The 14,671-nt window shown below is 37.7% G+C and overlaps 1 protein-coding gene across 4 annotated transcripts in view; it reads left to right on the top strand.

Annotated features, from left to right (window-relative positions):
• npr3 (natriuretic peptide receptor 3) overlaps window positions 1-14,671 on the top strand; it is a 91,800-nt gene that overhangs the window by 45,993 nt on the left and 31,136 nt on the right. For all 4 annotated transcript variants that reach the window (XM_043686845.2, XM_043686782.2, XM_043686933.2 and 1 more), the window contains exons 4-5: window positions 10,127-10,262; window positions 12,406-12,500. In XM_043686845.2, the coding sequence (XP_043542780.2) occupies window positions 10,127-10,262; window positions 12,406-12,500 (231 nt within the window). The remainder of the gene's footprint in view (window positions 1-10,126; window positions 10,263-12,405; window positions 12,501-14,671) is intronic.

Raw genomic sequence — 14,671 nt, 5'->3', positions numbered from 1 at the left:
CACCCCTCCCCAAGAGTCCAAGGCTATCTGAAGGTGGCCTCTTGGTGGCAGGCCAAGGCACCATTGCTGGCCCTTGTCAGTCACAACCCCTCACAATCCCTCACCATTATAGAGATGCTAGATGAGAAGGCAACATCTCTAGAGGTGCTTATGTTTGAGTTTCCCTTATGCCTTCCCACTTTCTTCAGTGCCCATCTTTTCCAGCTGTATCACTGGGCTTCACATCTTAGGATTCTACTGCTATCAGTTGCTTAGTTAACATCCCAGTTTTACAGGGAGAAGCTATGTGGGATGAGTTTGGACCCACTTTACCAAGAAAATGTTTCAAAAACGGTAAGATTCTAGTCTCGGAGTCAGATCAATTACAATCACTTGTCTAATTTCAAAGCAGAAAATGCAATTAATTTAGGGATGGATTGATTAATTATTACTAAGTGCTAATTATTTATCACATTCAGTTTTTTCCACATACCCAAATTAACATAAAACAACATAATGAAATTGGATTTAATTCATGTAACTGGTGCAGTATTTTTGAAGTGCATTGAGAAAGCTATGAAGAAGCAAGGCAGAAACAAATTCAAACGCAAACCAAAAGCTACTGGTGCAAACAAGGGTGACCATTTTCTCACCTTCAAAGGGAATGTTAACAGTGAGTGCACCTGAACTTGTGATGTAATTTAAGACAGGCAGTCATTCAGCACTGGAACTTCCAAACATTACATAATGCTGATTTCTGAGATGCCATCAGTGATAAATGTGAACTTAACAGGTATGCTAATAAATTTCAAGTACATTTGTAACTAATTTGCTTGCTAATAATGCAGAAACATATCAAATCATCCATGCTTGACTTGTTCTGTAATGTGCTTAGCCATGCACTGCGTGCTGATAGACAGCACTTTGTGTCTCCTGTAGCCCTAAGAATAGGAAGAAATGCTTCAGTATGACACTGGATAATTTGTCACAATGAATGGTTCTATTCAGTAGTCAGAGTACTTTTGAAGCAGCAGCGTACTAAATAAAATGAACAAAGTCCAATCCTGCCTAAAATTGTGGATTTCTGAGGACATATTCTCAGCTTATTATTCTCATCCTTTCACCCATAACCTAACCAGAACACTGAGTAAAGCATCAACAGTCATCTCTATTATTCACTACTCTTGAAGATTTAACTGAATGCATTCTTGACTGAATAGCATTAAGGTGCGGGCACAGCAAACTGCCTTTTTGATTGTAGCCTATTCTTGTTCAAAATATATTTATTACAGAATTTTAATTTATATTTCTATTCATGTGTGATGAAATAAAGAAACTTTAGGTTTCATGAAAAGAAATTTAGTACAGACTTGTACCAACAATAAGAAGAACAATGACTTCTGTTTGACATCTACGTGGTACCCCTTAGTGACCTTATCCAAAATCACACCAGGTTCCAAATATATGTTGATAATGCTCAGCTCCAGCTCCTGTACTCTCTGAATCCCAGCTTTCTTTAATCTTCTACACTGCTTGTTTGACATCCTTGAGTGAATGAACTGAAATGTCCTCCTACAACTATTTGACGTCATTTTCTTTGGTCCTGGCCTTTAGCTCTGTTCTTAGTAGACATAGATACTATTTTTCTCGTTGGCAATTATGAGGTGTTGTACCTGTCTCTGAGATGCACATGTTTCACAAACAAATCCTGAATTTTGACTAGCTCATTATTGTTTCACATCACTTCATGGCCTCTCTAGTTTGAATTTTCTTTTTCAAAAATACTGTACCATTTTTATGAATTAAAACCAATTTCTTCACATTGTTTAAAGTCCATTATTATTATGGGCAGTTGGAGAAAGTTATACATGATAAACAATTGACACTTGATACACAAACAATCGGTTCATCCCACTTGAAAGATCCTGGCTCCCATCCCTAAGTCATTTCACCCCCCCCCCCCCCATTAATTGCATTTTGCAGCCGCATTGATCCCACACTCTCGCCAAAACTCTGCAGAAACCCCTCCATTGATTCACTTCCTTTTTCTCCTTTAGTAACCTTCTCAGCAGACAGCTTTTCAATCAGGTTTTCAGTCATTACTCCTAACCTCTCCTCCTGTCGTTCATGACTTGTCATTATGTTATATTTAAAATTCTTCTGTGAAAGAATGAGGGTTCATGACAAGGACAAAAGGCACCTAAAAAAACCTCTTTGTTTTAGTTAAAAATGCCTAATCCTTATATTTCTCACATAGTTCAGATCCCCTAATGGTTTAGCTGGCAAGTGTAGCATGCAGTAAGTTGCAAACTAATAAAGTTCAAGAATGTGCCAGGTTTGATCCCGAGTCAGTGTTGAATTTGATGATTGGTGACTGCTGGAGGTTGACACTGTCCTTAACACACTGGGCAAGGAAAGGAAAACCAACATTATTTCACTGCTGATTGCTATCCACTAACAGTGTTGGAATGTAAGTGTGCACGAGGACACTGGTTGAGGACAGAATCATGCTTGGCAGTGATGCTCCTTTGTCTGCAAGCTTGTTGATGCTCATTTTTCAGAGTCCCAAAGGGGGAATAATGCTTTGGCATGGTGTGGAAGATAGCTGCACCTGTTAAATCATAGATCTGCATGAATTAATGAGAAAAGAGGTTTTATTTACATATGTCTGACATGTAGGGGAAAAAGGACAGGACATTGAAAAGACAGTGAGAAAAATGTGATTTTTTTTTTCAAAATCAGTCCTTAAATATTATTAAAACAAAGTTATTTCCCACAATTTGCACTAAATAGCTGTGTTTTCCCACCTTTCATAAATCACACAACAAACTAAAAATAAACTGACTACAATGAAGAAAAGACTGGATGTTATTTTCAGTTGTCTTCTGTTTGTACAGGACTATTTATCCAGGTCCAAAATCAGCAAGGACAGAGTTCATTAAAGCAATGACTCCTTCTAAGTTGTTCAGCAGACTTCCTCTCATAGGCTGCAAACCAAGTGCATCTTATTTTTGTATGCTGGCACTAAATGTCATTGAAATAGTGGGGCAGAAAGGAATATCTGCTGATACTTGCTTTTTATTAGTAGTAGTTTCTTTTGAGGGAATAATGCAAACTTTGACATTGGTGCCTGATTGAAGTTGTGCATCATTCTGTGATGTTGAACTGTTTGACTTTTAAAGTATCTAATAAAAATTGTTACTTTAAGTTTAACAAGGGACGTGAATTTTAATTGGGCTTAATGTTCAACTTGGTATGAAAAATTACTCATCAGGAATGGGAAGAGCCACGTAGTCCAGTGGCAGCCACCATGCAGCAACAAAATGTAAGGTTATCTAGGATTGGAAATGGAAAGGTAGTTGCTCAGTCTCTGCCCCAACAACACATTCTGTTTAACTAGCCTCTTTAACATATTATGACATCTCATGTGTTTGTCAAGGAACTTTAACATAAAATATGATATTGAACCATGTTAGCATACAGTAGGAATGGTAATCTAATTTAGGCAAAGAGATGGTTTTAAAGAGGATCATAAAGAAAGTTGTAGGTCAGAAATTTCAGAGTTTAGGGCTTCAGCATTTGGAGGTGAAGCCCTGTTGGTGAAGAAATTTAAATTGGTGATGATGAGGAAGAGACCAGAATTAGATGAACACAGATAGATCAGAGCATTGTGGGGACGGCAGAGATTACAGAGATTATAGGAGTGATTTGAAATCAAGGATAGGCTATTAAAATCAAGATATTGTTCGACAGTTGAGCTTAGGGGTGCTAGGTGAATTGGATATGGTATGAGTCAAGGCATGGGTAGCAGAGCTTTAGATAACTTCGAGTTTATGGAGGTTAGAATTTGGGAGACAAATGTGTTTTGCCTTTGTGAGGAAAAACTGTAGATTTTAAAGCAGCTTGGATCTCGTGAAATTCAATTCTGCACCTGTACACAGGCTCATTGGTTATTATGTTGTGTATCTATTCACTATTTAGTTAGGTTACGTTGATCTTTATTAAACATATGACATGTTTACCATATATCTCTGCCCCTTTAAAAACAGGGCAATATACAATGTCAATGTTTAATTCCATTTATTTATTGATATAATATATAAATGATACATCAAATGATGTATCTAACTACAATTGCCTGTCATCTTGGCAAGTGTAAGAGGGCAGAAGCATTTCACCATTTCCTCAGTGTGTCCGCAGATTGTGTGATTAAATGATGGCATGAGATTAGAGAATCTAGTGAAATTTCTTGGCTGGTGAAATTAGCATCTGTCCAAAATAATGTACATAGTAAATGCTGGAGAAGCTCAGCAGATCTGGTAACATCTGTGGATAGATGACTCCTCTTCAGAACAGACGTTTTTCTTCAATGCTGAAGAAAAAACTTTCTTGGACTTGAGACATCAACTCTGTTTCTGCGTCATTTCAAATGCTTCAGATCTGTTGAATTTCTCCAGTATTTTCTGTGTTTCAGATATCCACCATTACCATCAGGCCTCCTGCATCTGACTCCTATCTGACACTGGGGCCTGCTATTAACATTAAGAATAGACAGATCCTGAATCTTCCATCAAGGACTGAAGATTACGTGATAATATTTCAGCACTCATTTAGTTTAAAGTTCTTTGAATAATTATCAAATGTTTATGATCAAATGCATAGTAATGTTCGTAGCATTGTAATGATCAGGTATTTACTTGGCCTGTAGGGATGTGTTAATAGTAATTACAGTTTTCAATTTTTAACAAGAACAAAATTCTATTACCCTGACTAATTTCCTGATCAATTAATCTGGCTTGATTTAATTAATTTTCTACCTGAAATTAGGTGAAGCAGCACTGCTTTTGTTGTGACATTTTCTAAACTATAGATAAAAGGAACACGTGGTTCTCTGCATTGTTTAGTGTGATTATTTCTGCTAAGTTGGGAATTCATTATTCTTCATTCACTACATTTGGAAAGTGACGTATCTGAATCAGTTTGGTAGGTGAAATGACCACCAAAACTTGTCAGATATATTCAGGCACCATGTGGCTGATCACAAAACTAACACTTGCCATTAGAATAAAGGTGTATTCCAAATACATCATAACAATGTTGAAGTGTCACTGTGCAATGACGGCAGTTAGAGCGCCATAATTTTTTCAATGGCTGTATAGATATTGACAGTCACATTAATCTCTGATCAGTTTTTGCCTGGTTTTGAAATTAAAACAAGTGCAGTTTTCATGGGCAGGTGCATTTTTGTTCCATGCGGCCTATAATCAGGTGCCCATTTTTGAGATGAAGTTGAAAGTCCCCAACTGGCCCCTGCTCAACTTCAGAATTTGGGAATCCAATATTCAATTACTGTCCAAGTTGACATGGACTAGATCTCAGAGGAACTAAACTTATACCTGGCCATCTCTTGAAATGTTTCTCTTGATGACTGGTTTGATAATGTGGAGGTGCTGGTGTTGGTGCTGGTGCTGGTGCTGGTGTTGGTCCGGGGTGGACAAATTTAAAAATCTCACAACACCAGGTTATAGTCCAACAGGTGTATTTGGAAGTACAAGCTTTCAGAGTGCTGTTCCTTGGTCAGGTAACGCAGCGCTCCGAAAGCATGCACTTCCAAGTAAACCTGTTGGACTATAACCTGATGTTGTGTGATTTTTGATTGATATGAAACAGCATTGGGTTTGAAACTTTATCTTCAGGAGTAGTCCTTGACATATTGTTAGTCAGCTGAATAGTAAGTTGTATAGACTGAGGTTTCGAGAAGAAGCTAAGAGAATTTTCTCACGACAATGTAGGAGAACAAATGTGTCAGGCAACAACAAAAAATGGGCAATATCTATTTGGCTGCCCGCTTCAGGTGATTAACGAGAATAGAACTAAATATTAAGCACTATGTGTAACCTGTGGCCAATCCAATATCATCCATTGTGCACAATTACACTTCTTTTGCTCCATTACACAACACTACATTTTTCTTTTATTTGATAGACACATGCCAAAACAAAATACAACATTGTGGAAGGCAGTAAAAATTAGAAGTTATATATTTTCCTCTGTTAGATTAAATTACAGAGGCCTCGTATTTGAATTTGGCATGAAAATTGCACAAATGTGGAGACCATGTTAAAAGGAATGTACGCAATGTCTTTGTGGACATTAGACATAATTGCTAAGACCCAGACTTATTGTACAGTGGCTTCCATTCTGGCCATTCTTTTATGCAGTTTATGATTAGAATTGGCATTACAAGGAGCTGGGGAATTAAAAGTATTCAATTAATTTCCAAGAATGAGAGACTTACTTTTTGAAACAGAATGCATTTTCTCAGGCTATATTATTATAAAAACATTGGAAGTGAGCCTGACTTCACCAGTTTAAAAAAAAATCTGCCTCAATGCCATTAAAATAATTCTTGGATTCATTGTTACTCTGTATTTTCAGACTGCATTCTCTGTTACCTTTTCAGCATGTTGCTGATCCTCTTTAGCATTTGAATGGTATTGTAGGGGAAGATAGCATTCAAATACCATTCACATGAACAACGATCCTGACTAACTTGCTTCTGATGTTTGTGCCACAGTCAACTGATTTTATTTTTCTATGCAACTACTTTATTTTTGTAGTGTCTAGCTGAATTCACTGTCCCTAAGGCTAAAAGATACCTTGTTAGCTGTTAAGAGTTCTTTCCATTCAATGCTATATCTTTATACATGCTCTTTTTGAAAGAATAACCAATTTAGTTCAGTTTACAGTCTTTTCCATAGGAATTGTTGTGACAAAGTGGTAGTGTCCGTACATGTGACCACAAGCTTGGGTCCAAGCCCCATCTGTCCCAGAGCTGTGTCATAACGTGCAATGCACCTATTAGCTTTTCCATGAAGCAAGACAATGGAATATCAGAACAGACTGAAAGAAGGAACATGTTGCTGGTTACTCGAGCCATCTAGCCTCCCTAGTCAACTAACTCGCAGTTAATTTAAAATTATTACTTTTCTTTTGCCAAGATTTCCCAGTTATTATATTGGATTGGATTTTTCAGCCCCTCAATCTGACATATTTAGTTACATAATTAGGGGTCAATTCAGCTTGTTAGATGCAAATAATATGTTGCCTAAGCCTTCATGTGGTTGGTGGGTGGGCAGGAGCAGCAGGCTGTTTTTCTTTTTAGGCAGAATACTCAAAAGTTGGGAACAAAGAGGAGGACACCACCTTGGGATGCCCTGTATGCATCAGAGTCCATCTAACAAGATGCCCCTGCCACCCCCGCCCACATTCTTTACTCTCTGCCTCCAAACTCCAGCCCCTCAATTTTGACTGTGCTATCCTAAGTCTTTCAGATTCCCTAGGCCATGACCTGTTTTCAGCTGCTATTTCTCTTTTTCCTACTATTCCTTGCATTGCCAGGAACACCTACCACTGGACTCTGGTACTGACAAGACTGCTGTTAAAGGTTGGTATTACATCACTGCTCAATCCTGTAAACTCAATGGAATACAAGCAAACTTTATGCTTCCTGTCTTCATATCCCTTCAAGCTCTATTATGATTCTAGTAAATTTGTGTTGCACGTTTTCCAAGTCCAGTATATCTTTCCTGAGGTTCTGTGCCCAAAGTTGAACAGCTACTCACACGCAGTCTGACGAAAGCACTGCAAAGCTGAATATATTCCTCTCTTTTGTATTTAATTCACCTTGGGATAAAGGCCAACATTTTATCAGCAGAGTTGGTTATGTTTTGCACCTTTGCCTGCTTTGATTCTTGATTTAAATTGGATGCAATATTTCTGTTGTAACCTGATCAGAACACCACAAAGACTGACCCTTTACATTTCCTGACCTGTGTTCTACCTCTTTGGCTAGAAAGTTGAGTATTCTGTTGTCTGTTAGGGCACATTTAGCATTGATCTCTTTAAACTTCCCCCCCCCCACCATTCATGGTCAGCATATGCTACCTATTACATATAAAATACATACAAGGTTTTGTTGGTAAATTTCATTTGCCTGCTCATTTATTTTGTCAACTCATTTCATAATTCTTAGCTTGCTTGCACGAAGTAAATTAAGAATGAAACAAACACTCTTATTGAGGTCTGAGTAAACAGTTGCTTGAAAATGACTTTGGTTGAAAGCAAATCTTCAAAGTGTGAAATTCTCTGATGGTCTCGTTTTATAAGATTTTGCATACACTTGCTGTTTAAAAGAGTGAGGAAGATTATATTTGTTGATGGAATTCAAGAAACCCAACATGTTAAGGAGCATTCACATTTTAGGAATCGATGAAAGGATGATGTTTACCATTTTAGTTACACATTCTAAACTCGAGAAATGTACTTTTATTCTTTGATTAGCTGATTGTATATTAATGTGAGTTGAGAAATTGTCGTCTTAATAAATTCATAGCACTTGCATCAGATTCTATTAAATTTGTGTCCATTTATATTTTACTTGCCATTAACTCAACAAAAGGTATGGATTAGGATTTCTGTGAGGGTCAAGGTGGGAGTAAACCATTCTGATATTAGCAGTGTGAGGCCCTAGGAGATTTTAGGGGGGATAATTTTCTCCTAAATTTACATGGGAAAGTGAACACTTGTATTGTTTACGTACAGCTTGATGTTCATATCCATTGACTTTAAATTGTTGGTAAATGGGCAATCAATCTGATTGTGTTACTTTCCCACACGCCTGGGCCTCATCAGGCACGGCAGTCAGACTGCCATCTAAAAGCAGCACCCGGCGAGGAGCACAGTGTCTGTAGGTGGCACCTCCCTAATGGGGACTACAGGAGTTGTGCTTTAGTGAAAGGAGGTTGGGAATATCCTAGGTCTTGGGAAGAAGCCTGGGACCCTGAGCGTTGAAAAATTCCTAATGAAATCCATGTAAATATCTACTCGTAGGGTATGCCTACAGTTATTTACCTGTACCATAAATTGAAGTAAGTTGAAGGAATAAAACATGCATTAACCATGAGGAGGGTGATTGATGCAGATTCTATACTTTATTCTTTCTATATCTTTGTATCCTTTAATGTTTACTAATGTAACTTAAACCCTGCAGCAAGCTAGTTGTATCTATCTGGCTCTCTATTCAGGATGTGCTCTTAGGGAGATGCCTGATTAACAGACTCAACTTTAGGCAACTTAGCTCAAAGCAATAGCTTAATCCTAATAACAAATAGTTAGCAAGATTTGAAAACTCCCTGACTCACTGCATTACAATAATACAGTAATTCAGGAGGAAATTTGTCTGCCTCATGCTTAAAATTAAACATGCGAGCGGACTAATTTCATGGCATAACATCCCAAGTAAATCCTCCAACCACCCCTTCCTGGTAATGTAACAATTGCTAAGTTAGTAGCCAATGGTTTCCCAGTGCCTGTGCCCACTCAAAGCAGGTATCAGATTTTTAGGTATGATTATCTGGGATTAAAGTTTTTGAACATTTTCCAAAATTCAGGACAAACTGTGCTACACATGCTCTGCTCAATTTTCTCAGGTGAACATCAGCCGTAACACTGGACTACTTAAACAATTCCATGTGTTTACTAGTGAACAATCCTTCTGAGTCACAGTAATTTGGCAAGTCAATACCCGTCCATATTTGTCCACAATGATTGATTCACAATCCTCTTGCCACTCTAACCAAAGGATCTACCTATGAGCATGCTCAGCATTCAGATGATTATTTGGAAAAAAGTACAGACCAATTAGCTGAACCATGGTGCTTGATCGCTGTATCTACAGTTCAGCGCTGTTATGTTAATGAGGTATGCCTCAATTTTGAGATTTCCTTCAGACAAATGTCACCATTTTACCACAAACTTCATATAGGAAATTAATAAGCAGATAATAAAAATGAAAATTAAGCCAATTAAACTGGCAGAGGAATGTATTTAGAAACTAATGTGGACATCTAACTTTACTAATTTTGGGCCATTAAAAAGTGAAAGAAGCAAAGTAAAACACTGAAGTAATTTATAATATTGTCATTAAATGTACCGCAAGGATAACAGTAGCACAAAGAACCCAATTTTGAAATGGTTCTGGAGACAATGTAGAGTTGTGATCTTTGTTTTAAAATGGTTATTATATTTGATCTTATCAAACCTGCACTTACATTCTGCTTGCACGAACTGGTTGTGTTTCCTGCAGGTAAACATGTTTGTGGAGGGGTTCCATGATGCCGTTGTGCTGTATGCAAAAGCACTGCAAGAAGTCCTGAAGCAAGGATACAGCAAAACCAATGGATCAAAGATTGTAGAGACAATGTGGAATACAACCTTTGAAGGTAATTAAATATCCAGTTATTAGGACTTGTTACTCCAATCTCAACATAAAATGTGATGTGATTTCAAAGCCATTACACTGACCATTAAAACAAAGCACTTTTGAATACAAGTATCAGGGAAAACAACTTCAAAATCAACATTGGTCACTGATCCTGGTGGTGTTGCTGAGACCCTTGAGCTGCTGGTGTCTGGATGGCAACCTCAGTATTAACTTAATCACTACCTGGTGCCTATAAAATTAAGAGGGAGTTGGTTGATGGTGTGTTGCCAATAAACATTTCTGGCCTCAACCAAAAGTTTGCCCAACAAATCCGAATCTGTGATACTGAACTTGACCTTGCATCACAGTACTACGATGAGCATCAAGAGTTTATGCACAATCAAAGATTTAAAATATTCAGAATATAGGAAAGACGCATGAGACTGACAGGATGTCAACTGCATAAGCTGTTTCTTCTACTTGAGAAATTATAACAATGGGCTATTGTCAGTTATATCGTTATAAGACTATTATGTGCACTGGAAGAGTTGAATTCCTTAAACTGTTTGCAATTGATTTATGGACTTTTCTAATATAACGTTCCTCAGAAACCCTGGGGAGATGTTTCCATTGTGTGCTCTAAGAAAATCACAAATCCCATCTCAGAAACAATTTTAGAAAGATGCAACATACATTTTAAAAAATCACTGTCCAGCCCCCTCAGAATTGAGATTGTTTCAGGAGGATGACCTCTCATTCTTCTTAATTCCAATGAACATAGACCCAACCCATCTAACCTTTGCTCATAAGTCAACACAGTTACCCTGAAACTCAGCCTCATACATACTCCTTGGATTTCTAGTAATGATTCTGACAGTTTTTGTGGACCCATATCTGATACTTGCTCCTCAAGGTCAGGCCTGCAGCTATTCCCTTTTCTCATGGTGCACTCCATCGTATGTATCCTCTGCACAGAGGATTCCTTCTTCCACTGCTAACATATCAGCAAAATAAATCTAAAGATTGGATTGATCAGATATCAAATCTAAGAAGGTTAAATTGTGAGAGCACATTACATAAATTTGACTTGGATATCCTTGAATATATAAAATTTAAGGGTGACCTGACTAAGGTGTTTCAAATATTCAAAGGATTCAAGATATAAAGAGAAGCTTTGTTTTTCTCTAGTAGCATATCAAGAACTAAGAGAAATAATCTTTGAATTAGAGGTAGATCTTAAGGAGCAAAATTTGGAAGCAGTTTTTTCACCAAAGGGTACTAGAAATCTACAACTAAGAGTCTATAGAAGCTGAGACAATTGGGTCTTTCAAAACTGCTAGATGTTTTATTAGGTATGGGTCTCCAGGCATAAATTCAAGAGGTGCGTAAATAGAGTTGAATTTCAGATCAGTCATGGGCAGATTGAATTTCAGAACAAGCTGTAAAGGGTGAATAGCTTATGCCTGTTCCTAACATTCCTAAAGTTCCTTAGTGACTGTCTGTAAACCAGATTCTTCTCACAGCATGGACTGGTGAAGCTCTATGGAGTTAAGTGTAGTATTGGTATTTTATGATGGTGGTCCTTGTCACAGACATCCTTGGGCATAGGCAAAAGCATCCAAGTGATCTGGCTTAGCTAGGTGTAAACAAATTGTAGAGTTGTCCTTTACAGTTGTCAGTGAACTCTTCATCAATTGAACTTTGGAAGGGACACAGTTCATGGCCTGTTTGAGAAACACATCACAGTAGACCAAAGGGAGTGTGGTGGAATTTTCTCTGTCTGTCCAAACATATTTCAGACAAATTTGTATTTGAATTGGCTTCTATTCAGAATCCCTATGCCTAAAAGAAAACAATGGCAACATAGTTTTAATGCCTCCAATGTTAATTATTGTTTTAAAAAACTCATGTATTCTAATAGCTGGAATTATCTAGTGTTTTGCGAGCTAAATTAGAAAAAAATATGGCATCTGGAATGAACACAGACTTCAGGAAAAAAAATGGCAATTTCTTTGGGAATGCCAACAAAAATTTTGGAAGAAGAATGGGATTTCCTGTTGTATATTTGTTCACGAATCTGTTGAATCATCTCTTGTTTCATTTGGAATTAAAGAACCTTTCCAGCTAATTGATTTAATCATTTGATGCATTCCATTTATCAGGCATAGCAGGCCAGGTATCAATTGATGCCAATGGGGACAGATATGGAGATTTCTCAGTGATCGCAATGACGGAACCTGAAACAGGAAATCAAGAGGCAAGTAAAGTAGTGACTTTTCGGTATCATTCGTGTGATGTGCATCAAAAACCATGATGTATATTTGCATCAGAATATTCTGCTGTTACAAATTAGATTGCTGTATAAACACTTCACTATAGTTACCATAAATACCAAATTACTTGCAAATTGGAACTTACAGATAATTTTACTTAAATAATTGCAAGGAAACCTTATTGCAAAATAAATGTGGTTGGAAATATTAATTCCTGCAATCCTATTGTTGAAGACTTGCAATTTGGTATTTCTGGTTATACACAGATATGTTAATTTCAGTAATTGATTAATGATGTGTTTTTAACTCAAACAGTGGGCTTGGAGTACATTTCCTAGAATGTAGTTACTCGTAATAAAATGAGGGAAGAAATATCATTCCCAAATAAGTGGGAAGGTTTAACTGCAAATTTCCCACTGTATCATGTAGCAGTTTTAAATTTTTCACTTTTGAGTTTTAATGATGCAGGCCAAGGGCTGTATAGGTAAAACACGCCCTGGATATAGATTAGCATTTTAAATGTTCATGTGGCTGGAAATCTTGAACTTATCTTGCTGTTAGCTGTTTTCCAGGGCCTCAGTAAACTAAGTGACTGAAATGTGGCAAGGATCACTACAGCAAGAAGGCACAGCTCTCTTTGTGGGCCAGGATAAAGAGGAATTCTCACCCAGCCCCATATATTCACTTACCTCCAAACAGATCACCTAACTTGCACACAACTCAGCTCCACCCTCCGATGATCACACGACTAGGAAAACCCCAAATGCCCCTCACTGTCACCATCTCCACCTTTTGCCCAATTATCTGAGATCAGATCTACCACATCTTGCAGTTTCTGTCAAAAAGCTCCCTGCCTTGGAAGAACAATCTATGTAATTGGCTGACGTACAGCAGTTATCCATTAAATGTTAAAACTCCATAGTATGCAGGGAATCCCAAACTTTGACATTTCTTCCTTGCTCCTAGAGCATAGAGTTCGCAGATTGTGTTTGTTTATATAAGGTTAATGCATTTTATAACTTGGTTCCAAAAGGTCTGACTACTTTATTATTTGCTTGTTAATTGATGAATTTTATTTTCCAGTTTATGATCCATATTGAAGAATACTAAGAATTATAAATCATATTTACCAACGGTTCATCTTTTAGGCCACTACCTAGCACTGGAGCAGTAGAATAATTTACTACTTTGCATTTATACTGGGTTGAATATTCAGCTGCAAGCTCCATCCATTAAAAGCATTAGATCATTAGCGATTCTGTTTTGTCAACTAAAGAGAATATTTGATTTTTTTCTTTATTAGCATCTTTAAGTGATTATAATAAGTTAGTCTTTTTGTGATCTCTTTTGTCAATGTTTCAGTGTTTACCTGGAGAATATTTAAAGAGCGAAATGTTTCAAGCTTCTATCATTGATACTTCAATGTTCTGGCTCCTCAACACTTAATTATACATTTGTAGGAAGAGCACTGATTTTTTTTCCCAAAGGAGATGTATAAATGAGTGTTTTATTCACCCAGCGCCTCCACATTTGCAATTTTTATTACATGACGCATTGATTACACACTGGGTAAATGGACGTAGAGGGACATAGTTGGCATGGATAATGTGAGGGGTCCCGGGGAGTGCTGAGGATCTACTTTGGCATGGAATGTTGCCAAGGAGAGGCTAGGCGGATGGTTGGCTGGGATGGATATGTATTGACAGAGGGGCCAGTGAGGGGTGAATAAGACAGGTGGGACTGGAGGGTCTTACTACTTTTATTACAACTGGGACAAAGCCCCAGAGATCCACTGTGATCCTCCGATCCTGGCGAAGCTAATATCAACTGAGATGCCACACACACTTAGCTGGAGTGCAATTTTTGCGCAATTGGATACTTTAACTGAGTAGATATTTTCCAACTTTAACTACATGTCTCAGTGGCAGAATCTGGCCCTGGGTGGCTCTAATGCAGAGCTGCCAAGGCATAAGGACAATGTGTCAAATGATATCCATGTGAGAGCAGACAGTGTGTCTGTTTAACACTGGATCTACAAGATGGTAACTTCTGACAGAGCAGTAGTCCCTCAATACGGTATTGGAGTGTCAGCTTTCAGTTTTGGACTCGAGTCCTGAATTGGGACTTGAACTCAGAAAAGTCTGACTCAGAGACA

Source organism: Chiloscyllium plagiosum, unplaced genomic scaffold, assembly GCF_037043375.1.
Source record: "Chiloscyllium plagiosum isolate Xiang-an unplaced genomic scaffold, Cpla_swu_hap1 HiC_scaffold_1, whole genome shotgun sequence".
Taxonomy (NCBI): Eukaryota; Metazoa; Chordata; class Chondrichthyes; order Orectolobiformes; family Hemiscylliidae; genus Chiloscyllium; species Chiloscyllium plagiosum.
The sequence above is the reverse complement of the archived record's forward strand: the minus strand, read 5'-3'. Positions and strand labels throughout refer to the sequence as shown.